Source organism: Amblyraja radiata, chromosome 16, assembly GCF_010909765.2.
Source record: "Amblyraja radiata isolate CabotCenter1 chromosome 16, sAmbRad1.1.pri, whole genome shotgun sequence".
In the NCBI taxonomy this organism is placed as follows: domain Eukaryota; kingdom Metazoa; phylum Chordata; class Chondrichthyes; order Rajiformes; family Rajidae; genus Amblyraja; species Amblyraja radiata.
The window spans coordinates 20074745-20100402 of NC_045971.1; the positions used below are offsets into that span (position 1 = coordinate 20074745).

The following is a 25658-nucleotide window of genomic DNA, read 5'->3' on the forward strand; positions in this document are numbered from 1 at the left end:
AAGTTCAAGTGAGTTTATTGTCATGTGTCCCTGTATAGGACAATGAAATTCTTGCTTTGCTTAAGCACACAGAAAATAGTAGGCATTTACTACAAAACAGATAAATGTGTCCATATACCATGATATAAATATATACACACATGAATAAATAAACTGATAGTGCAAATAACAGAAAGTGGTTGCTAATAATCAGAGTTTTGTCCGAGCCAGGTTTAATAGCCTGATGGCTGAGGGGAAGTAGCTATTCCTGAACCTGGTTGTTGCAGTCTTCAGGCTCCTGTACCTTCTACCTGAAGGTAGCAGGGAGATGAGTGTGTGGCCAGGATGGTGTGGGTCTTTGATGATACTGCCAGCCTTTTTGAGGCAGCGACTGCGATAAATCCCCTCGATGGAAGGAAGGTCAGAGCCGATGATGGACTGGGCAGTGTTTACTACTTTTTGTCGTCTTTTCCTCTCCAGGGCGCTCAAATTGCCAAACCAAGCCACGATGCAACCGGTCAGCATGCTCTCGACTGTGCACCTGTAGAAGTTAGAGAGAGTCTTCCTTGACAATCCGACTCTCCGTAATCTTCTCAGGAAGTAGAGGCGCTGATGTACTTTTTTGATGATTGCATTAGTGTTCTCGGACCAGGAAAGATCTTCAGAGATGTGCACGCCCAGGAATTTGAAGCTCTTGACCCTTTCAACCATCGACCCGTTGATATAAATGGGGCTGTGGGTCCCCCTCCTACTCCTTCCAAAGTCCACAATCAGTTCCTTGGTTTTTTCTGCTACACTGTGGTATCTGCTCAAAATATGGCGACTTTGAAGTTGTTTTACACAGAGAGTGGTGAATCTGTGGAATTCATTGGCTATATTTAAGAGGGAGTTAGATGTGGCTCTTGTGGCTAAAGGGAGAGAAGGCAGGTACAGGATACTGAGTTGGATGATCAGCCATGATCATATCGAATGGCGGTGCAGGCTCGAAGGGCCGAATGGCCTACTCCTGCACCTATTTTCTATGTTTCTATGTTCTCCTCCTCTCTCTGACCTGTTCTGTGAGACCGGGGGGGGGGGGGGGGGGAAACATTGGGGCAAAAACGTCTTTGGAGTGCGAGAGGAAACAGAAGTTCTCGGAGAAAACCCATGCAACTCCAGATGTACGGACAAGCCCCCCATAGCTAACCCTCCACATTGCGACTCTTTGTATGCCTGGGTATGCAAAACGAAGCATCTCACGGTGACTTGCCACATGCAACAATAAAAGTATCCCAACGCTCACTGCTCCCCCTCTATGATTCCTGCTGCTCTCCTGCTCTTCAACCATGTTCTGACATCAGTCTGAAGAAAGTTCCCGACCCAAAACATCATTTGTCCATTGCCCACACAGATATTGCCTGACCTGCTTAAGTTCCTCCAACACTTTGTGTTTTGCTCAAGATTCCAGCATCTGCAGTTCCTTGTATCTGGTCCCTCAATTTTACTTCAAGGGCAATAGAGAAAGTAGCATGGCTCCATTTATTCAAGCTGACCTCGAGTTAAAAGGTAAGTTAAGTGCAGGTAAATGATTTCTTTTTTGTGTGTTTGGTACATCAGTTTTATTATCAGTGCTTTTTTCAAGATAAAACTGACAGTTGCAATACTAACAATGTCCTGACAGTGGCAATGCAGAGCTATTATAAATTTCAACAGGGATATTATAAAAAGAAACTAATCCTGTGATGCATTCTATTACACCATGTTATTACTAAATTAAGTTGAAGGGCTCAGTATATACTGCACAAACAGTCATTGACTAACCTTTCTATAAAGTCACTTAGTCGTGCTATTTACAAAATTCTCTGAGAAAGTACAAGAGATCATTTTGAATATTAAAATATAAATTATGAAAAATGAATGTTAATCTATTGAATAAACATAAAGTAGATGAACATGACTTTTCTGGGGATAATTAGTTAAACTATTATATTTGAATCATGGAGTTGATCCCATGTCACCTCTGCATTCCAGCACTGAGCTCACATTTTACCCCAGACAGCAGCCTATAAATATCTTCTCCTTCTCCCTTGGGAATTATGTTGGACTGAGGATGGCTTCTCTCCAGTCTGGTTCTGTGGGTCTGAAGTGACCGATGCTGCCAATCTGTCATGGGTAGACATTTCCACAATGGGGCGGAAGGTGTTTGATTGGACGGGCGGATGGTATGAAAGAGAGTGTTCGCCTGCAAATGCTAATACTGAGTCTCTGCATGCTGCCAATGCATGGACTCCATTCCCGCAATACTTCACATGTTCATTGGTCATGCGCCAGGGATTACCATGGTTCAGTGGTGAACTTGCATGTTTCCATAGATGAAAGACATGCAAAAATTAGTACATGTGACAATAAAAGACCTTTGAAACCTTTGACCCGAAACGTCGCCTATTCCTTCTCTTCAGAGATGCTGCCTGACCCGCTGAGTTACTCCAGCTTTTTGTGTCTATCTTCAAAAAAATGTGAGATACTCGTATAATCCCCATCTGGGTCACGACTGTTCTTCAACGCAGAAAACTTGTCCTCTTTAACTGATCTGTGTTTTATGATCCTCCAAACTATGAAAAAGTCCTCCAAGTTGCACACCTGATCAGTTATTGTCACCTTCCATGAGGCAATGAGTGATGGGCTGCAAATGTCGACCTTTCTCAACATTATCAGAAAGTGAATATTTCAAAAACAAAATCCTACGGTCCAGTTTTGACATTGGTTTTCTGTGTGTTTTACTAGCACCAACAACAAAAAATCTTAAACTGTATACCAAAGTGAGAAAGCAGCAGCAAAAGAATTGAGAATGAAGAGATTTTAACAAAACATCAATTGAGAATCAGGTGGAATTGAATCAAGCATCCTTTATTCACAGTGCCATGAAGCACTGATTAAACCTGCTGTCAGAGGTTCACACAACTTTTTTAAGTTGTTTCTTCTTAAGTCTCCGTTTAAGAAAAATAAGATCTACATACACAATTCGCCTGAGAATGGCAGAGGCACAGAGAAGGCCTCCATGCATAGCTCCTGCTATCCCATTGGAAAAGACATCTTGACCTGCAAGAGAATGCATCGAGATAAGTGGATGGATTGCAGTTTGGAATTTAGAGAGATACATCATGGAAACAGACCCTTCTGCCCACAGGGTCCACACTGCCAATCGGTCACCCGAGCACACTACTTCCAGGTTACCCCACTTTCTCATCTATTCACTACACAATAGGTGGAATTTCAAGAGGCCAATTCATATACCAAACGGAGACTCGGTGATCATTTTGTTGAACACTTTCTCTAGGTCAGTTGATGACTATGGCATCTGCTGGTTACTTCCCATACTGACCTCTCTGAAACGTCGCCTATTTCCTTCACTCCATAGATGCTGCTGCACCCGCTGAGTTTCTCCAGCAATTTTGTGTACCTTCCACAGTTCTTCATGTTGTTTTGTCCACTTTTGTCCACAGTTCTCAACATTGTTTCCCTCATGAGATTACACCTTCCCTAGCCAGCAATGGGCCTACCAGGCAAAGCCCTGCCTGAGGCCATTTGTGGACGGCTCAGATTGGTCCTGGTCCTTTCTTGCCTCCCGCTCTTCACCAAGGGAATTCGAGAACCAGAGGACATAGGTTTAAGGTGAGAGAGGGAAATTGGAATAGGAACCTGAGGGGCAACCTTTTCACACAGAGAGTGGTGTATTTATGGAATGAGCTGCCAAAGGAGGTAGTTGAGGCAGGTACTATAACAACATTTGAACAACATTTGGACAAGTACACAGATTAAAAGGTTTAGAGGGCTCTGGGCCAAGCACATGTAGGTGGGACTAGCGTGGATGGGCATCTTGGTTGGCATGGGCAAGTTGGGCAGAAGGGCCTGTTTCTGTGCTGGATGACACTATGACTCCTGGGGGAAACACACAGAGAACGGGAAACCCCGCAGAGAGAGCACCCGAGCTCAGGATCGAACCCGGGTCACTGGCACCGTGAGGCAGCAGCACTGTCACCTGTGCCACTGTGTCACCCTCCAAAGGAATCAAGGCCTGAAACACGGTTTGCCATGGTTTTTGATTTGATTTGATTAGATTTAATTTATTGTCATTGTCTTCAGTTAAGAGACAACGAAATTCTCTTTCCCTTACAGTCATACAAAAAATAAAATAAAAAACAAAACAAAACAAAAACACAGAACACAGTAGTCCACAACATAAACATCCCCACAGCAGCACCAAATTTCCCCACTGTGAGAGAAGGAACCAAAGTCCAGTCAACCTCCTCGCTGATGTTCCCCAATGTTCACCCGTGGTCGGGGCCACCCGAGCACCCCGTAGTCGCCGCTACAGACGGCCCGATGTTCAGGCCCTCTCGCCGGGAATGATGGAACCCCGACGTTGAACGGGAGAACATCCTCAGCGGCCTGGACCTCTGAATCGGCCACCTTCCACCGGAGTCCGTGGCTCCCGATGTCCACAGGCTGCGCTGGGCGGAGATTCGCGCTGGCGACCCCCGGCAAAGGGTCCCAGGACTCCGCGATGTTAAAGTCAGCGCCGCCCACATTGGGAGTTGTGCACCCACAGCTCCGCGATGTTGGAGCAGCGGCCCAACACTCCGGAGCTCCAAGTGGTGATTCCAGGTAAGGCCTCGCCCGCTCCGCGATATATCGAGCGCAGCACCGCAGCTGCTGCAGCTCTGGTCTGGTCCCAGCAGGAAAGGCCGCGTAATTCCAGTTGGTAGGCCGCGGGGGGGGTGGGGGGGGGGGGGGCGAGGACAGCGCCACCGGATGTCCAGGGGAGTGTGCATTAGTTTTTTATAGAACGTGTAAAACCTTAAAACGTGTTGTAACCATGGAGATTGTGTGGAAGAGATTTGTCACGGCATTGCCATTGGTTGTTACATGTTTGTGAGGTTGAACACCAGGGGTCATCTGAATAGTGCCCAAACTGAAAAATTAATTGGGAAATTCATTTTCCCTGACAATCTCCATGAAGTTAACACTTTTATGAAATTGAAACAGAAAACATTGGGGATAGTCGACATCTGAAGGCTTTCCTTTCACTTTTTGATTTGATGAAATTCTTTTTTTTTTCAGCTGAGAATAAATTTTCCCAAACAGGCTCAAATCATTTTTTTCCAGAGCTGAGACCATTAGTGAGCAATTTTTACTTTGTCCATCTCTGCCTTGGGTGTCCAAGTCTTGCTTGTGTGGAACGGAATGATCAAAAGGGAAATACAAGCAAAAAAATAGAACAAGGCACTGAAGGATTTCATCAGTCCTTGCTCTCAGGCAGCTTCTTTGCACTGAGCTTTGAGACACGATCGACACACTTATCTTTTCTCATAGTGCAACAACCATTCCTGAGGTACAGCAAAAGATCTATACTGTGCAAGCTGTGACGATCAAAGTTATAAAGGGAAGCAGCCAAAGCACATGGTCACATCTGATCTTCTGCCAGAAAGCTAGTGGGCACGGGGTTAAGGTGAGAGGTAATATGAACTTGAGAGGCAACATTTTCACACATATACCCAAGGTGGTGGGTATATGGAACAAGCTGTCAGAGGAGGTAGTTGAGGCAGGTAAAATAACAACATTTAAAAGACACAAAATGGTAGAGTGACTCAACGGGTCAGGCAGTATCCCTGGAGAGCATAGATCGGTTACGTTTCGGGCTGAAGAAGGGTCCCGACCAGAAACGTCACCTATCCATGTTCTCCAGGGTTGCTGCCTGACCCGCTGAGTTACTCCAGCATTTGGTGTCTTTCCTTGGTAAACCAGCACCTGCAGTTCCTTGTTACAGCATTGAAAAGACATTTGGACAGGGAACGATTTAGAGGAATATGGCCCAGACGTGGGCAGGAGGAACTAGTGTTGATCGGCATGGAAGATTGGGCTGAAGATTCTGTTTCAGTGCCGCATGACTCCATGACTAAAATATGTATTAATTATATGTATTAATTAAGAAAATGTGGGTTGAAGAATTGTTGTCTGGTTACACGCAAGTCCTGGCACAGGAAGAATTGCAACATGCAGAGGCAAACCTATAATTACATTCTTGCTGTTATATTAATACCTGATTCTGTCCCTGTCAACATAGTGAGGTAGCTAGTTAACCGACATTCCTGCTTGGTTGGAATAGACTCAGCCGAATGCTTACCAGTGAGGTAAAGGTTCTTCACGGGCGTTTTGGCTCTGATGGAGGCGACGACTTCAGGAGTGAACCGATGAAGGTCCTGCTCGATACCGTACATCTCCCCTCGAGGTGCAGCCAGGTAGTACTGATTACTGAGAGGAGTCGCCGCATTGATGTATACAATCTAGGATTTTCACACATACATTTTAAACAATAATTTCTCGTTGATTAATTGATGACGACAGATAAACACAAAAAGCTGGAGTAACTCTGCGGGACAGGCAGCATCTCTGGAGAGAAGAAATTGATTACTGCATTTTCTTTCGTTGCCAGACAACCCAAATATTTCTCTAGATCACGCCTCTCTCTCTCGTTTCCCTTTCCCCTGATTCTCAGTCTGAAGAACGGTCTCGACCCGAAACATCACCTGTTCCTTTTCTCCAAAGATGCTGTCTGCCCCGCTGAGTTATTCTAGCTTTTTGTGTCTATCTTTGATTTAAATCAGCATATGCAGTTCCTTTCAACACACATCGTAAAATAATGTCACATTATGGCTATCTTGTGCAGCAGAGTGGTGTGCCCAGTAAAGCAAAGTTCCACAGCTCCAGGGACCCAGGTTTAGTTTAGTTTAGTTCAGTTTATTGCCACGTGTACCAAGGTACAGTGAAAACTTTTGTTGCATGCTAACCAGTCAGCAGAAAGACTATACATGATCACAATCGAGCCATCCACAGATGAACAGATACATGATAAAGCGAATAACATTTAGTGCAAGATAAAATCCAGTGAAGTCCAATTAAAGATAGTCCAAGGGTTTCCAGTGAGATAGATAATAGCTCAGGACCATTCTCTAGTTATTGATAGGATGATTTAGTTGCCTGATAACAGCTGGGAATAAACTGTACCTGATCTCTGGTACTGATTGGGATTATATTGCACGTTCTCCCCTTAACCACATAGGTGTACTCCCACACACCAAAGACCAATATGTTAATTGATCACTTGTGTTCTTCGACGGAGGAAATCAGCCACCCTTACTTGGTCTGGTCAATGTCTGGCCCCAGAGCCTCTGAGGTGATTGACTCAAGTTCAAGTTCACATTTATTGCCACATGCACCAATTAAGGTACAGTGGAATTTGACTTACCATGAAGCCATACAATCAAAAGAGCACAATACACAGTAGAATACAACATGAACATCCACCACAGTGTAATCAACATTCTTCACTGTGGTGGAATGCAATAACTTTCAGTCAGTCCTCCTCCTTTGTTCATCTTGACAGCACCCTGAATATTACCGCAAGACATTTGTTTCAGTGGGCAATGAGGTCAGACCAGTAATACTGGCAACAAATAAATAAATAGCTAGAAGAACCACGGTATTAATGATACCTTATCCTTCAGCTGTGGAAACAAATCTATGGCCCGGTCCAATAGTTTCCTGGCAATGTCCATCTTCCACGTCTCGTAGTCCGCCCCTCGACTCTTTACTTTTTCATCTTTCCATTCCTCGAACCACTCGTAGCGAGCCATGGTCAGAATTGTCATACACGAATTTCCTGATAATCAGAAATGTTAGTTTGAGTTTAGTTTAGAAATACTGCCTTGAAACAGGCCTTCCGTCCCACCGAGCCCACACCAATTATCGAGCACCCATTCACACTATTTCTACGTTATCCCACTTTTACATCCACCTTCTACACGCGAAAGGTAATGTACTGCGATCAATTAACCTACATGCCCGCAGTTGTTTGGGATGTAGGAGGGAACCGGAGCACCCGGAGGAAACCCACATGATCACAGCGAGAACGTGCATACTCCACACAGACAGCATCCGAGGTCAGGATCGAACCCGGATCTCTGGCACTGTGAGTTCTTCTGCTGTGCCACCGTATAGCAAATATAGCCGTATAACTCTGCGCCATGTAGCTTTATTCTCCAGTCCCACTGCTCTAGATGGCTTGTAAAGACCAAAGATTTAATACATCTCAATAATGTCTGATGACATATTTATCTCTGCATATTGCAGAAAGATTAGTGAAGCAAATCAGGCCTGATTTGAGGAGATATTAACTTTTCTTCTTAACACAGGCATTTGTAATCAGACACAGTAATAATATTCTCAATTGTAAAATATAGATCAACCAAAATGTTTTAATGTTTTTTGACAAATGTTTCCTTTTCTCCACAGACTGCCTTTTAATAATTGGGTGCGGATGAATTAAGCTCCAAATTGCTTCTTAATTCCATCAAGAATGTATCTTTTGATCAACACTGTGGATTGTTAATGGGAGGAAGTCCCTTTTCCTTGAAACATTCACTCTCCTTTAGAACTTGGTTGAGTTAAAATATAAAGAGAAGGATGATAGCAAGACAAATAGTCCCATTGTACATTAAAACAAAGTATTATTAAAATTTGTTTAGTCACCAATGGCAATAAAATCAAATGGGGACCTTGCGGGTGGTGGGAGGGGGGACGGTGAGGGTGGGGGGGGGTGTACTTTTGTAACTTTGTCAGCGCCAAAATGTGGCAACACTTGTGTACTGCCTAGATGAGGTCTGCTATATGATTTTATCAGGCTTTATGCAAAACACCATTTCACTGCACCTACAGTAGTCACGTCAAGTCAAGTCAAGTCAAGTCTATTCGTCACATACACATACGGGATGTGCAGTGAAATGAAAAGTGGCAATGCTCGCGGACTTTGTGCTAAAAAACAAACAACCAAACAAACTACAAACAGGTACATGTAGGCAGTAGGTACATGTAACAATAACTATAATTGAATCATTGAATTGCAATCTCTTGACATCTACATACGCCTTTATTTTATTACAAATGCTGTGGTTTCAGTACGGCACCTTTGTAATAGAATCAACAAATTAGCAGCCACACACATGTAAATATGGATATGACATAATTATTATGCAAAGGCACAAGTCTAGTGGATAAGGTTGGGAGTTGAATATCTAAGGAGAGTTGATATTTAGGAAGACCAATATTAAAGGAAAAGGAAAACGGGGGAAAGTGCTTGCTATGGATGAAATCAGTGCAATGGTGAGCAAGGAAACAGACTCGGAAAATCTGAATGTCGGACCAGTGTGGAACCAGAGCTAAGAAGCACCAAGAGACAGCAAACATTAACCATTAGTTGGAAGTGCCCATGGGATTCCAAACATTGAATGGGTGTGCATCGAACAAAAACAATATTAAGTACTATTGGCAATCATGGGTGCACTTGGCAATTGGGAATAATACCTGGAATCTCGCCACAATGTTTTCATTTCACACCAGTCAATTGAGAAGCCAACTCATAAGCAGACTATCTTAGATTGGATGCTGTGCAATGAGCAGGAGTTCTGTGCAATGAACAGGAATGATCTTGTTGTGTGAAGCCCTTCAGGGGAGAGTGAACACAACATAATAGTTGCTCATTAGCAAAAAATACAAAGTGCCGAGGAACTCAGTGGGTCAGGCAGCATCTGTGGATAGGAAATGGACAGACGATGTTTCAGGTCGGGATCTTTCTTCTGACTGATGAATAGGTGGGGAGAAAGGCGTGCGGGGAAAGGGCGGGGCAAGACAGGGATGGGAGGACATTCAGATGAGGGGAGATTGGGTTGACTGAGCTAAGTTTAAGAAAAGGGGTTAGCCATTTAGAACAGAGATGAGGAAAAACTTTTTCACACAGAGGGTTGTGAATCTGTGGAATTTTCTGCCTCAGAAGGCAGTGGAGGCCAATTCTCTCGATGCTTTCAAGAGAGAGTTAGATAGAGTTCTTAAAGATAGCGGAGTCAGGGGATATGGGGAGAAGGCAGGAACGGGATACTGATTGTGGATGATCAGCCATGATCACAGTGAATGGCAGTGCGGGCTCGAAGGACCGAATAGCCTACTCTTGCACCTATTGTCTATTGTCTATTCATAAGATTGTTTAAGATTGAGAGGAGATCTGATTGAAACGTACACAATTCTGACAGAGTTTGATGTTTCCCATGGAAGGACAGGTCGAGGACCAGAGGTCACAGACTCAAGTTAGGAGTTTAATTATGTGAAACCTGTGGTATTTTTGACAGCAGAAGGCAGTGGGCGCTAGGTCACTAAATTAGTTCAAGAAGGACAGTGATACAAAAGAACATCAAGGAGTTAGAAGAGACTACGGGAATATAATGACTCAAGAAACTGCAGATGCTGGAAACTTCAGCTAAAATCTAAGTGCTGGAAGAACTCAACGTGTCAGGCAGTATCTGTGGAGGGAATCGACAGGTGACGTTTCGTTCACTGCTCTTTGTCGGACTTGAGATTTTAGCCTGAATAGGGTCCTGACCTGAAATATAGTCTATCTATTCCCTCCACAGATGCTGCCTGACCCTTTGAGTTTCACCAGCACTTTGTGCTTTGCTGTGAGGATATGGTGTTGAGATAAAGGATAGGCCATGAATGGTGGAACAGGCTCAAAGAGCCAAACAGCCTTCCCCGCTCTTATTTTTCAATGTTTGTCTCAATGGGACTAATATACACAGATTTATTACCTTTCAAAGAGAAAACCTGCTGCAATTTCAATTATGTAAATTAAAATGAGGCTTTGAGATACTATTGTGAGTAGTAATCCTAATACCTGCAACTCTAAATCCATGGGATGCTTTATATCAGGCCTGTTTCCACGCTATCAACTAAACCATCTCTCAACTAAACTAAACTAAACTGTTGATGATGATGAACCCTTAGGGAGAGGTATTCAAGATTTATTCTTGCAGCAATGAAGGAGCAGCAATTTATTTCCTGGTAGGATTGGTGTGCGACTTGGAGTTAAGTTTAGTTTATTGTCATGTGTTATAGTGAAAAACTTTTGTTGCATGCTAACCAGTCTGCGGAAAGATATGATAACAATTGGGCCATCCACAGTGTACAGATACAGGATAAAGGCAATATCATGAATAACATTGAGTGCAAGATAAAGCCAGTAAGTCCCATCAAAGATATTCCGACGGTCTCCAATGAGGTAGATAGTGGTTCAGGACTGCTCTCGAATTGTTGGTAGGATGGTTCAGTTGAATGATAATAGCTGGGAATGTCCCTGAATTTGGAGGTGAATCTGAATCTGGATAGCAGGTAGGGTAGTAATGGTTCCTTGGAGTCAATGTTATCTTTCTTTCAAGTGGCAATGGAAGGGTATTGTTGGGATGGCCTTGGAAGGTAGTGTTGGAGGGAATTAATGTACATGGTGGATCCAAGAGACAACCAGAGACAAGAGGCAACCTGAGGTCAGTATACAAATTGTCCCACGGAACATGCAAGACCAATTGGTGGACAATAAGTCTTCAAATTTTTGCCGAAGACGTGGTTTCATCATTAAACACACTACACAACAGATTCAGAGTTTAGATTGAGCTTTTTTCCTGAAGCTTTGTGAGTCAAAAAGGAGATATTGTGTGATTAAATACATCACTGCTGGATCAGTACACCCCTTCTCCAGCAGAAGGCCACGGATAAGGAGCAAGGGCAAATCAGTTCGGAATTAGAATGAAACCTTTGTGTTTGTACAAAAGATTCCTTCAATATTGTGCCATTAAAAGGTTACTGCAGCCTAAATATAGCCAATAAAAAGGTTATAAACCATATGAGTCTTTATGTTCTGGGATACTCAAGCAAAGCACAATGTGCCAGATGAACTCAGTAGGTTAGGCAGCATCTGTGGAGGAAATGTAGAAGGGTCTTGACTAGAAGAAGGGACTGAAATTGGGTCCTGGCCCAAACCATCATCTGTCCATTCCTCCACAGATGCTGCCTAACCTCCAGCACTTTCTTCCAGATTCTTCAGATCCTCCAAAACTCAAGAGTCCATCATCTGCAGATCCTTGCGTCTCCATTCAAAGGTGTCATGGTACCTCACTGTCAGATATACCTTTGCGCTGGGAGATTATTTTTTGCACACAATTCAGGAAAATCTTATTATACTTAAGCACATTCATACTCAAACAGAAGAGTGTAAGCATAGTAAATTACACTAAGACAGACGAGATGCTCTGGGAGACTAGATATCTATTTGCAATATAGAAATATACAAGAATTTAAATTTGACGGAAAAAGTGAGTGGAACACATACACGAACGCATCTGTTGAATGCTTAATAATTATTTCAAGGATCCCATGCCTAGTTTGTCTGCCCATCTTTTTCAGCGCACTTCGATGGTAATTACCTGGGTATCGTTCCTTCCAGGTGATATCCTTGGCTGATGGAAAAGTAACAAATAACATCGGAATAGTTTTGACAAACTCCTCCTTGCTTGCAGGCATGGTGTGACACATTCTGAAACAGTAAAATAATTGAAACTTTTAGAGTCTAGGGTGTTTTATTGTCATATGTCCCAGATAGAACAATGACATTCTTACTAGCAACAGCACAACTGAGCATGTAAAGATAGTACTCTGTAAACAATATAATTAATGAGAAAAAAATAGTTCAGTCTGTCAATATACACATAAAAAATAGTTCAGTCTGTGAATACATACATACATACATACATACACACACACACACGCACGCACGCACGCACGCACGCACGCACACACACACATACATACATACATACATATAGACCTTGAACTTTTCCACATTTTGTCACGTTACAACCACAAACGTAAATGCATTTTATTGGGATTTTATGTGATAGACCAACACAAAGTGGTGCATAATTGTGAAGTGGAAGAAAAATGATACATGGTTTTCAAATTTTTTTACAAATAAAAAACTGAAAAGTGTGGCGTGCAAAAGTATTCAGCCCCCCTGAGTCAATACTTTGTAGAACCACCTTTCGCTGCAATTACAGCTGCAAGTCTTTTGGGGTATGTCTCAACATATAATATCAACAGAGAGTTTGAAAAGCATATAAACTTGTCTTTTTAAGTTTAAATGCAAATTACACTTACAATAATTAAAATACCCATACCAATTTGTTAATTCCATAAAATCTAGATTGGCCATAAGTTTAAGAAACAACTGCAGATGCTGGAAAAATCGAAGGTAGGCAAAAATGCTGGAGAAACTCAGCGGGTGAGGCAGCATCTATGGAGCGAAGGAATAGGTGAGGTTTCAGGTCGAGACCCTTCTTCAGACTGAAAAAGGGTCTCGACCCGAAACGTCACCTATTCCTTCACTCCATAGATGCTGCCTCACCCGCTGAGTTTCTCCAGCATTTTTGTCCACCTTAGATTGACAATAATATACTTCTCTCCCTCACAGCCCTTAATTTCCAATGAAATGTACACAATAATCATTGTCTCACCATAACTATTGGGAAACTGTGGAATTATGTATTTTGTCACTGATTAGCTTTGAGTATAAGGGCGGCTTGGTGGCGCAGTGATAGAGTTTCTGCCTTACAGCGCCGGAGACCCGGGTTCGATCCTGACTACGGATGCTGTCTGTCAGGAGTTTGCAGATTCTCCCTGTGACCATGTGAGTTTTCTCCGTGTGCTTTGGTTTCCTCCCACACTCCAAACATGCACAGGTTTGTAGGTTAATTTGGATTTGGTTTAAAAAATTGTAAGTTGTCCCTAGTGTGTAGGATAGTACTAGTGTAGGAATCGCTGGTTGGAGAGGACTCGGTAGGCCTGTTTCCACATTGTATCTCTAAACTAAACTAAACTGATCAGAATGACTTGAACACCCCCACCATCACTTCCCCTTATCCTTGCCTAATGCTCAATTACCGGCAGTGGGACTGATGTAGATGAATATTGCAGTGACTTACAGCTCATCCATGTTGTTGTTTTGATAAATCCAATAATTGGTTGCTCTCAACCCTAACTCTTCTTTTGTACCTTTGAGACCGACGAACACAAGGAACGATCCCATGCTATGACGCACCATGCTAAGCTGTGACTGGATGTCTGCATAGGAAGAAATAAGATCACCGATCAGTATCCATGACCTGAATTTTCTTGAGTGGAACCTGCTATATACCTCTAAACCTTTCCTATCCATGTTCCCGTCCAAGTGTCTTTTAAATGTTATTATTGTATTTGCCTCAACTACTTCTACTGGCAGCTTATTCCATAGACAAATCACCCACTGAGTGAAAATATTGCCATTCAGTTTCCCATTAAATCTTTCCCCTCTCTCCTTAAACCTATATCCACTGGTTCTTAATTCCTCTACCCTGTGTAAAAGACTGTGCATTTACCTTATCAATTCCCCTCATGATTTTTATACACCATTACATGATCACCCTTTAGCCTCCGTCACTCCAAGGAACCTGTTGCAGTCTTCATTAATAACCTGTCTATAAGTGAATGTATAAAGAGGCTTTTGCTTTTAACAGCAAATCTACTAAGATCAGCTGTTTATCAATCAAGTGCTGGAGAGCTACATTGTATTGATATTTCAGTTAAAGAAAATTGATGCAGCAGGGATAGCAGCACATTTGGAAAGTGGTGAAATCATTGGACAAAGTCAGCATGGATTTACAAAAGGTAAATCATGTCTGACGAATCTTATAGAATTTTTCGAGGATGTAACTAGTAGCGTGGATAGGGGAGAACCAGTGGATGTGGTGTATCTGGACTTCCAGAAGGCTTTCGACAAGGTCCCACATAAGAGATTAGTATACAAACTTAAAGCATACGGCATTGGGGGTTCAGTATTGATGTGGATAGAGAACTGGCTGGCAAACAGGAAGCAAAGAGTAGGAGTAAACGGGTCCTTTTCACAATGGCAGGCAGTGACTAGTGGGGTACCGCAAGGCTCAGTGCTGGGACCCCAGCTATTTACAATATATATTAATGATCTGGATGAGGGAATTGAAGGCAATATCTCCAAGTTTGCGGATGACACGAAGCTGGGGGGCAGTGTTAGCTGTGAGGAGGATGCTAGGAGACTGCAAGGTGACTTGGATAGGCTGGGTGAGTGGGCAGATGTTTGGCAGATGCAGTATAATGTGGATAAATGTGAGGTTATCCATTTTGGTGGCAAAAACAGGAAAGCAGACTATTATCTAAATGGTGGCCGACTAGGAAAAGGGGAGATGCAGCGAGACCTGGGTGTCATGGTACACCAGTCATTGAAAGTGGGCATGCAGGTGCAGCAGGCAGTGAAGAAAGCGAATGGTATGTTAGCTTTCATAGCAAAAGGATTTGAGTATAGGAGCAGGGAGGTTCTACTGCAGTTGTACAGGGTCTTGGTGAGACCACACCTGGAGTATTGCGTACAGTTTTGGTCTCCAAATCTGAGGAAGGACATTATTGCCATAGAGGGAGTGCAGAGAAGGTTCACCAGACTGATTCCTGGGATGTCAGGACTGTCTTATGAAGAAAGACTGGATAGACTTGGTTTATACTCTCTAGAATTTAGGAGATTGAGAGGGGATCTTATAGAAACTTACAAAATTCTTAAGGGGTTGGACAGGCTAGATGCAGGAAGATTGCTCCCGATGTTGGGGAAGTCCAGGACAAGGGGTCACAGCTTAAGGATAAGGGGGAAATCCTTTAAAACCGAGATGAGAAGAACTTTTTTCACACAGAGAGTGGTGAATCTCTGGAACTCCCTGCCACAGAGGGTAGTCGAGGCCAGTACATTGGCTATATTTAAGAGGGAGTTAGATGTGGCCCTTGTGGCTAAGGGGATCAGAGGGTATGGAGAGAAGGCAGGTACGGGATACTGAGTTGGATGATCAGCCATGATCATATTGAATGGCGGTGCAGGCTCGAAGGGCCGAATGGCCTACTCCTGCACCTAATTTCTATGTTTCTATGTTTCTATGCTGTTACACTAAGATCTATTGGCCACAGCGCAATACAGCAGATTATCGTCTCACCGGGTTTGGCTTGGATTTCCTTTGGTAAAAGACATTCATAAGTGTTGTAAATTCCAGCATCAGAGATCACCGAGGGGGCATAAATATTTATTTTCTCTTGCCCTTTTTTGACAGTCACACCTACAATGATATATGTTGATAGTAAAACCAAACTAGCGTCAAAATATTAATGCAGTTAATCTCACTTCCCATAAAAATAAATCTTAGAGGGCTGCTGAAGCCAACTGAACGGAGAACTGCAACTTTTAACCTTGTACAACTTAAATCCTTGACCAAAATTAGTCATGCAGTAATCTTGTTGGCAAGAACACAAAGAGTTTGTAAGTTTGTTGGTATGTGGTGTGCATGAGAATACATTGGCATGTGGATTTTCTGGGAAATTTGAAACACCTGACCTGCCAACATTGTAACACACAAAGTGGTGGAGGAACTCAATGGGTCAGGTAGCATCTGTGGAGGTAAATGGACAGGCAACATTTCAGGTCAGGACCCACCATCAGACTGACAACATTGTAAATGGGAGTCCATTAACAGGGTATGAATTGGATTAAGGGAAAATAATTCTATCCACTGTATCCATTTAATCTGATGTGAACATTTGCAGTGAATGCTTCACTTTTCATTTATGTTTTCCTAGTCTGTGGAAAGCATTGCCAGCTAAATCTATTTGACATTGTACCATATTTTTGGAGACCTGGTGTCTTTTCTTTTATTGAAACCCATCAACAGCCAATTTCAGAGGCATAAAGATGGTGTTCTGCATATGATTGATAATTTCAGCATTGAGCAACATTAAATCCTCTGCAGGAAAGTCGAGATGCAAAACAGTATTTCTCCCCTCTGCGTAAAATAATGCTTCCGTTCAAATGGAAAGGCATCTGGAGTGAGAGTACGAGTTAAACAGCCTAATCCATCATGCTCCATTATTATAACAGCATGTATCATGTGCTCAACCCTTTCCATATGTTTATGGGAGCTTTAAACGTCACTGGTGGATTCAATGATATACAGTGCCCACCATAATGTTTGGGATAAAGACCCATCATTTATTTATTTGCCTCTGTACTCCACAATTTGAGATTTGTAATAGAAAAAAATCACATGTGGTTAAAGTGCATTGTCAGATTTTAATAAAGGCCATTTTTATACATTTTTGTTTCATCATGTAGAAATTACAGCAGTGTTTATACATAGTCCCCACATTTCAGGGCACCATAATGTTTGGGACACAGCAATATCATGTAAATGAAAGTAGTAATGTTTAGTATTTTGTTGCATATCCTTCGCATGCAATGACTGCTTGAAGTCTGCGATTCATGGACATCACCAGTTGCTGGGTGTCTTCTCTGGTGATGCTCTGCCAGGCCTGTATTGCCTGTTTTGGGGGCTAGACCCCTTCAGTTTTCTCTTCAGCATATAAAAGGCATGCTCATTTGGGTTCAGATCGGGTGATTGACTTGGCCACTCAAGAATTGGCAATTTTTTAGCTTTGAAAAACTCCTTTGTTGATTTAGCAGTATGTTTGAGATCATTGTCTTGCTGTAGAATGAACCGCCGGCCAATGAGTTTTGAGGCGTTTGTTTGAACTTGAGCAGATAGGATGTGTCTATACACTTCAGAATTCATTATGCTATGACCTCCAGCAGTTGTATCATCAATGAAGATAAGTGAGCCAGTATCTTCAGCAGCCATACATGCCCAGGCCATAACACCCCACCACTGTGTTTCACAGATGAGGTGGTATGCTTTGGATCTTGGGCAGTTCCTTCTCTCCTCCATACTTTGCCCGTGCCATCACTCTGATATAAATTAATCTTCATCTCATCTGTCCACAAGACCTTTTTCTAGAACTGTGGTTGCTCTTATAAGTACTTCTTGGCAAACTGTAACCCGGCCATCCTATTTTTGCGGCTAACAAGTGGTTTGCATCTTGCAGTGTAGCCTCTGTATTTCTGTTCATGAAGTCTTCTGCGGATAGTTGTCATTGACAAATCCACACCTGACTCCTGAAGAGTGTTTCTGATCTGTCGGACAGGTGTTTGGGGATTTTTCTTTATTATAGAGAGAATTTTTCTGTCATCAGCTGTGGAGGTCTTCTTTGACCTGCCAGTCCCTTTGCGATTAGTAAGCTCACCAGTGCTCTCTTTCCTCTTAATGATGTTCCAAACAGTTGATTTTGTTAAGTCTAAGGTTTGGCTGATGTCGCTAACAGTTTTATTCTTGTTTCTCAATCCCATAACGGCTGCTTTGACTTTCATTGGCACAACTTTGGTCCTCATGTTGATAAACAGCAATAAAAGTTTCCAAAGATGATGGAAAGACTAGGTGCTGAGAGCTCGCCTATATTTACATTAAGGATGCAACTAAACACACCTGAGCAATTACAAACACCTGTGAAGCCTTGTGTCCCAAACATTATGGTGCCCTGAAATTGGAGGATTATGTATAAATAAAGCTGTAATTTCTACATAATGAAACTAAAATGTATAAAAATACCCTTTAATAAAATCTGACAATGTGCACATTAACCACATGTGATTTTTTTTCTATTACAAATCTCAAATTGTGGAGCACGGAGGCAAATAAATAAATAATGGGTCTTTGTCCCAAACATTATGGAAGGCACTGTAGATCCATGGGCCATGATTGGCGCACAACTGGTTGTACACCAGTAGGCTTGCATTTGATGGTGTTATAGATTCCGAAGATGTAAACTTGGCTCCATAAACCCAAACAATGTCAATTTACACTTCAGCAGGAAATTACAGCCTTCTTCAAGATAATTGCAATTTAAGAGAGCTCCACACCCAACCTCCTTATGAAGAGGCATCCAAATGTTTGTCACTAGAGCATCTGATGAGTTTTTAATTGATACTGAGCTGTTGTCTCTGTAAATTCATTCAAGGGCCAAATCCATCAAGAGGAATTTCTCAATATCATCTGTCCACGTGTCTCACATTAAAAATATAGTGTGTGCAGTAATCTTCCTCTTTCTATCTTTTACCAGACAATTTGGGAGCATTTGGAATTTTTTTCATTTCAACATACTCATTTTCAAGGTTTAACTTTTCATTATTTTCCCTCTCATAAATGTCACCTCTCTCCTCTCTTTTAAAACCCTTCAAGGCCGAAATCCTATTAACCAGCCTTGTGCTAAACGCCATGAACACTCTGACATTCTTATTTCCAATTGACCGTCTACTCAACATTAAATGTGTCTAAATAAACAAGGACAAGAAATATTAATAACAAAAATTGTTAGATATTGGCCTTTGAAAGTGAAAGCCAGAGTTTGTATCCTTGCCTGGAATAATATCTCTATCAGTCTCTAGTTGGAGTGAAAAGTTGACCATTTGAATGAATATGAAATGCAAGTCACGTTGATATGTGAAAGGAATAGTCCAGTTGGCATCTATTTGAAGCAGCCCAAAAATGAATAGACATTATGTGCAGGAAGAAACTGCAAATGCTGGCTTATACCGAAGATAGACACAAAATGCTGGAGTAACTCAGTGGGACAAGCAGCATCTCTGGAGAGAAGAAATAGGTGACATTTCGGGTCGAGACCCATCTTCAGACTGAGAGTCAGGGGAGAGGGAGACACAGAGATAAGGAAGTACACTTCCACTTTACACTACCACTTACCTTACATTTCCTTTTCTCTGTGTCTTCCTCTCCCCTGACTGTCTGTCTGAAGAACGGTGTAGGCTCAAATCGACTCCCATTCCTTCTCTCCAGAGATGGTGCCTGTTACTCCAGCATTTTGTGTCTATCTTCGATGAGTAGACATTAATAGACATACATTTCTGATGGCTACCTTGTTCTTCCGTCGTGGCGAGGAAGAGTCAGAGAAGGGGGCAAAGAAGTGGTTTGACTTTAAACTCACCACAGGCCTCTCCATTTTTGCTAATTAAAATCTGCTGCACACGGGCGCGCATAAGAACAGCCCCACCTGTCCTCTGGATAACTGGGATACAATGGAAGGCAATCTCGCTGGCACCTCCTTTGGGATACCAAGCTCCACGCTTATAGTGATGTACCAACAGTGCATTCATAACAAAGCTGGATTCTTTGGGAGGGACACCTGGTGAGACAAAGCAATCGGTTAAACAGTCTGCAAAACCATGCAATAATTTCCTTCTTTCTTTCTGAAATCACTACTCCATAAACATGCATGGTTTACATTCTGAAATAAAACAGGATTCTAAAATTGAACAGAGGTACAGCTGGTAGAGCTGCTGCCTAACAGCATCAGAAACTCAGCGATCCTGATCTCTTGTGCTGCCTCAGTGGAGCTCGCACGTTCACCTTATGGCCGCATGTGCTTCCTCTGGGCACTCCAGTTTCTTCCTACACCCCAAAGATGTGTGGGTTTGTAGGTTAATTGGCTCTGTAAATTGCCCTTAATGTGTAGGGAGTTGATGCAAAATTAGGATAACATAAAACTGGTGTTTGGTGGTCAGTGTGGACTCAGTGGGGTTGAAGGGTCTGTATCCATGCTTAATCTCTAAACTAAAGTGAGAATTGTGAATTGATTGGAATATCAGTCTACATAAGTGCAGATTTTTTGATTAATTTTAGTTCTCTACTCATTATAATCTAGAAATGTCTCTGCAAGGCACCGATTTGGAACTCTCAACTCCTTGAAACCCACCTCTGCTGTTTATCCCCTAATCTGATCTAAAACAGTGCATTATGTATGTTAAACATGTGTTATTCTTCTGAAATTTAATTTCTTTGACATTCAGTGAAAGGGAAATTGCAATAGAGGTGCAGCTGCAACTTCATAACAGACCTTTCTCTTTAGACTGGGGATGAACATTCAGGAAAATATGTGTCAACAATGATGTTATTTGGTCTGCCATTGTAACCATTTGGAGTTACATATGGAAATCTGGCATTTATTAGTTCACATGACACAGTATAGTTCCTCGACATTATATTTTTCTAAAATAATCGTGACTTGTTTCAATGCTGTTGCACAATCAATAATCTGCTCCATGCAATAGATAACTAACATAACTTGTAATATAAAGATTTCAATTATAATTAAAATCTGCTGTACAGATTCCAACTCTTTTCCATCTCTCTCTCGCCCACTCCAATCAGCCTGAAGCCTGACCTAAATCATCGACTGTCCATGTCCTCCACAGATGCTGCCTGGCCCACTAAGTTTAGTTTACATAGAAACATAGAAAATAGGTGCAGGAGTAGGCCATTCAGCCCTTCGAGACTGCACCGCCATTCAATATGATCATGGCTGATCATCCAACTCAGTATCCTGTACCTGCCTTCCCTCCATATCCCCTGATCCCTTTAGCGACAAAGGCCACATCTAACTCCTTCTTAAATATAGCCAATGAACTGGCCTCAACTACCTTCTGTGGCAGAGAATTCCAGAGATTCACCACTCTCTGTGTAAAAAATATTTTTCTCATCTCGGTCCTAAAAGATTTCCCCCTTATGTTTAAACTGTGACCCCTTGTTTTGGACTTCCCCAACATCGGGAACAATCTTCCTGCATCTAGCCTGTCCAACCCCTTAAGAATTTTGTAAGTTTCTATAAGATCCCCCCTCAATCTTCTAAATTCTAGCGAGTACAAGCCGAGTCTATCCAGTCTTTCTTCATATGAAAGTCCTGACATCCCAGGAATCAGTCTGGTGAACCTTCTCTGTACTCCCTCTATGGCAAGAATGTCTTTCCTCAGATTAGGAGACCAAAACTGTACGCAATACTCCAGGTGTGGTCTCACCAAGACCCTGTACAACTGCAGTAGAACCTCCCTGCTCCTATACTTTAGTTTAGATATACAGTGTGGGGACAGGCCCTTCGGCTCACCAAGTCTGCGCCGAACAGCGATTCCCACACACTAACACTTTCCTACACACACTAGTGACAATTTACGATTTTACCGAGTCAATTTACCTACAAGCCTGTGCGTCTTTGGAGTGTGGGAGGAAACCGGAGATCCCGGAGAAAACGCACGTGTGTCACAGGGAGAACGTACAAACTCCGTACAGACAGCACCTGAGGTCAAGGTCGAACCCGGACCTCTGCCGCTGTAAGGCAGCAACTCTACTGTTGCGCCTCCATGCCACCCTTCCAAAGTTATTCCAGCACTTTGTGTCCTACTGCTGTACAACAACCTGTGCTGTTAAAATTTGTTTTTTTCCTCAAATCAGGATAAATAAGCTGAGTTATTGGCTATGCAATCAATTGGCTTGGATTGTTATCTACAAATTCCATAGAAGTGGGAAATGCATAAATTCATGTTCACAAGTTCATAAGTGATAGGAGTAGAATTATTTCATTTGGCCATCAAGTCTACTCTGCCATTCAATCATGTCTGATCTATCTTCCCCTCTCAACCCCATTCTCCTGCCTTCTCCCCAAAACCCCTGACACCTGTACTAATCTTGCCCGCTCGCCAGGAAGCGTGCGGGCAAGATCACCTCTGACCCCTCTCACCCTGGCCACAAACTCTTTGAATCACTTCCCTCTGGAAGGCGACTCCGGACTGTCAAAGCTGCCACAGCCAGACATAAAAACAGTTTTTATCCACGAGTAGTTGCTCTACTCAACAGCCAAAAATCCGTAGCCTCCCTTTGATCAGGTATTTTGTTGGTTCACATGCTTGATCAATGGTGTTTTATCATTAATGTTTTATTATTATTCATGTTTAGTATTTTCTGAGTCATTCGTAACTGTCACTGTTTGTCATGTTGTTACTTGTGGGCGGAGCACCAAGGCAAATTCCTTGTATGTGAATACTTGGCCAATAAACTTACTTACTTAATCAAGAATCTATCTATCTCTGCCTTAAAAATATCCATTGACTTGGCTTCCACAATGTACTGTGGCAATTAATTCTACAGAATCATTACCATAAGTAAATACATTAAAATCTAGAATTTATATATTTTTTTAATGTTAATAGTAAACATGAAATGTGTCTGATTAAATTATGCCTAATCTATCTGGCTAAAATGTGACTGCAAATCGAGAGCAAAGTGGCTGAATTTTAACTTACACTGAGATGGTCAAACAAGCTGATAAACTCCAGGGAAATTAGCAATGGTCAATAAAAACTGGGCTTGTGAGCAACCTGCAAAATAATTACATGATAAGACTTTTCTTACAGAGATGTATAAAATAATGAGGATAAATAGATTGGGTGAATGCACAATTAGTTACCCAGGGTAGGGAATCAAAAAAACAGATGATATAGGTTTAAGTTGAGAAGGGAAAGATTTAATAGGCAACCTTTTTAGCTCAAATGGTGGTGGATATATATAGAACGAGTTGCCAGAGGAAGTAGTTGAGGCAGGTACTATAACAGTATTTATAAGGCTTTTGGATAGATATATGGATAGGAAAGATTTAGAGGGATATGGGCCAGACATGGTCAAATGGGACTAGCTTAGATGAGGCATCTTGGCCGTCATGGATGAGTTGGACAGAAGAGCCTATTTCCATGCTCTATAAGACTTGTTGAGTATCTGCAGTATATCGATAGATGGTGAGACAAGGCATTAGGAGTGGAGAGAGCTGTTGATCTAGGGCAGTGAGTGCGCATTCATGAGTGAAAAAGAAAAATGTGTTCTGCTTTGGATTTCTGAAGTAAGCACACTCCTGAATCTAATGACTAATAGAAACAAAACTAACCACAAAGCCATACAGTATGTCAACTGAAGCGATACCTGAAATGCATCAAACGGCTAATGTGATAAACTGAGAAATTATTCTTATCTGTGATCTTACAGTTGCAGCAGACACGAAGAATAAGGCGGAAAATAAAATCATCCACTTACCGGTGAACATGTAGCAGAAGACAACTCTTAGATCTTTGTTTTCTGTCAGCTTATTAACAACCTGAATAACATTTGTGCTTGCATCCTTAAATATTGTGGAGATCCAATGGATGATGCCCGTCTTAATAAGAAATTTGGCCAACAAAAAAGGAATCATTTTCAGGATAGCCATCAGGGGAACATGCTTTGAAGCTTTCTGCAACATCAAGAGAGTCAATTAAACCCATTTACTCTTCTTGAACTGAACAATGGATAGGACAGGTTTGGAGGGGTATGAACCAAATGCGGGCAGGTGGGACTAGTGTAGCTGGGACATGTTGGCCGGGGTGGGCAAGTTGGGCAGGAGGGCCCGCTTCCACACTGTGTCACTCTATGACTCTGCAAAGGAGATATACCTCAGTCTGAAGAAGGGTCTCCACCCGAAATGTCACCCATTTCTTTTCTCCGGAGATGCTGCCTGTCCAGCTGTTACTCCAGTGTTATGTGTCTATCTTCGCTATGTAGAAACAATTAAATTAACAAAAGACCACTCTTTTCCCTCCCGTGAGCCAAGCTTCAGTTACTGTAGATGTACGTTGAACAGGTCATTGGATGGAATTATTCTCCTATATTGTTAATTGGAGCAGAACAGGTTGGCATGAGACCTCCAGCAGTGAGCTCTTAGTGAACATTAAACAATGCACCAACCCCAAATTTCTCCTCATGTTTTGACATCCAGCTGTTTAAAGTGTTCCTTCATTTTCTGACATTCAGTAACTCTCAATAACGAGCAAAACATGAAACACTTATCTCAACCTTTTTGAAATTTAAGATTTTTTTAAATTAATGAGAGGCACAAGACAAATCACAAATAATGAAGTAAAAGGAAACGGATATATTTTCCTCTCTTACTCGCAGACTTAACTGTCTGCTTGAAGTCTGTGGGCTTGAGGATCCAATACCATTCCTCACCAAATAAAGGTCTGGAGTCAATTTCCCATCTGCAGAATCTAGGTGAGATAAATCTCCACACCTGCAGATGGTGTTGTTGCATAGAATTAGATAGACTGTTTTTTTTAATCTCCCTTCTTTCCCCTTCCACCCTTATCCCTTACATTTCTCTCCTCACCTCTCCTTATCTGACACCCTTTTTGTCTCTTTTTCTTGTCCAGCCCTCTGTCACTTACTCCAACCTTCTCCTAATCACTCACCCCCTCACCTGTATCCACCTATCTCCTGCCAGGTTTTCCCCCACCCCACCTCTCTTATCCAACTTCCTTCCCCTTACTACATCAGTATGAAGATGGCTCCTGACCCAAAATGTTGTTTGTCTATTCCCTCCGCAGATGTTGCCTGACCTGTTAAGTTCCTCAAACACTTTGTGTTTTGCTCGTAGAATTACAGAAATGTACCGGAGAAAAGAAGGCCATTCAGTCCTTCATGTGCATGCCAGCCCCCACTTTTACCCAGCAGCACCCAGTCTCTCCCATCTCCCCCCCATCCCCCATTTGCATGAAGATCATGGATAGAATCCCATTTTAAAGTGTGAATAGTGACTGTTCTATTCAGTACGCCTGGATTTTACAAGCAAAGTCGAGACCAATACATCACAGGATTTCAAACATCTCTCTTTCAAAGGATTCCAACTATAAATGTTTTCAAAAGATGAAATGTGACACCGTTGTCCTTTTACTAATTTAAATTCCTGGTTTAAAGCCTTTAAAAAAACCGGTAGGTATTGCCTGAAACACATAAAGTCACTAGATGGTGTTTAAGAGTCTACTGAGGGATGAATGATGGAAAAAGTTGTAAATTTCTAATAACACGGAGACTAAAGGGCCTGTCCCACTGTACGAGGTAATTCAAGAGCTCTCCCGAGTTTAAAAAAATATAAAACTCGCGGTAAGCACGTAGAATGCATGTAGTGGGTAC

At 42.2% G+C, this 25658-nt stretch overlaps 2 protein-coding genes across 2 annotated transcripts; both read right to left on the reverse strand.

The window, feature by feature from the left end:
• Nucleotides 1–2844: 2844 nt before the first annotated feature.
• On the reverse strand, nucleotides 2845–6342 carry LOC116982025 (inactive all-trans-retinol 13,14-reductase-like). The gene is made up of 2 exons (XM_033035298.1): nucleotides 6143–6342; nucleotides 2845–3057 (listed from the first exon to the last, which is right to left on the reverse strand). Exons 1-2 carry the CDS (start codon nucleotides 6234–6236, stop codon nucleotides 2912–2914), a joined length of 240 nt encoding a protein of 79 aa, XP_032891189.1. The 5' UTR covers nucleotides 6237–6342; the 3' UTR covers nucleotides 2845–2911.
• A 1142-nt stretch (nucleotides 6343–7484) lies between these two features.
• Nucleotides 7485–23952, reverse strand: LOC116981739 (all-trans-retinol 13,14-reductase-like). The gene is made up of 6 exons (XM_033034792.1): nucleotides 23748–23952; nucleotides 19822–20019; nucleotides 15936–16055; nucleotides 13875–14013; nucleotides 12321–12430; nucleotides 7485–7678 (listed from the first exon to the last, which is right to left on the reverse strand). Exons 1-6 carry the CDS (start codon nucleotides 23950–23952, stop codon nucleotides 7485–7487), a joined length of 966 nt encoding a protein of 321 aa, XP_032890683.1.
• Between the last annotated feature and the right edge of the window lie 1706 nt (nucleotides 23953–25658).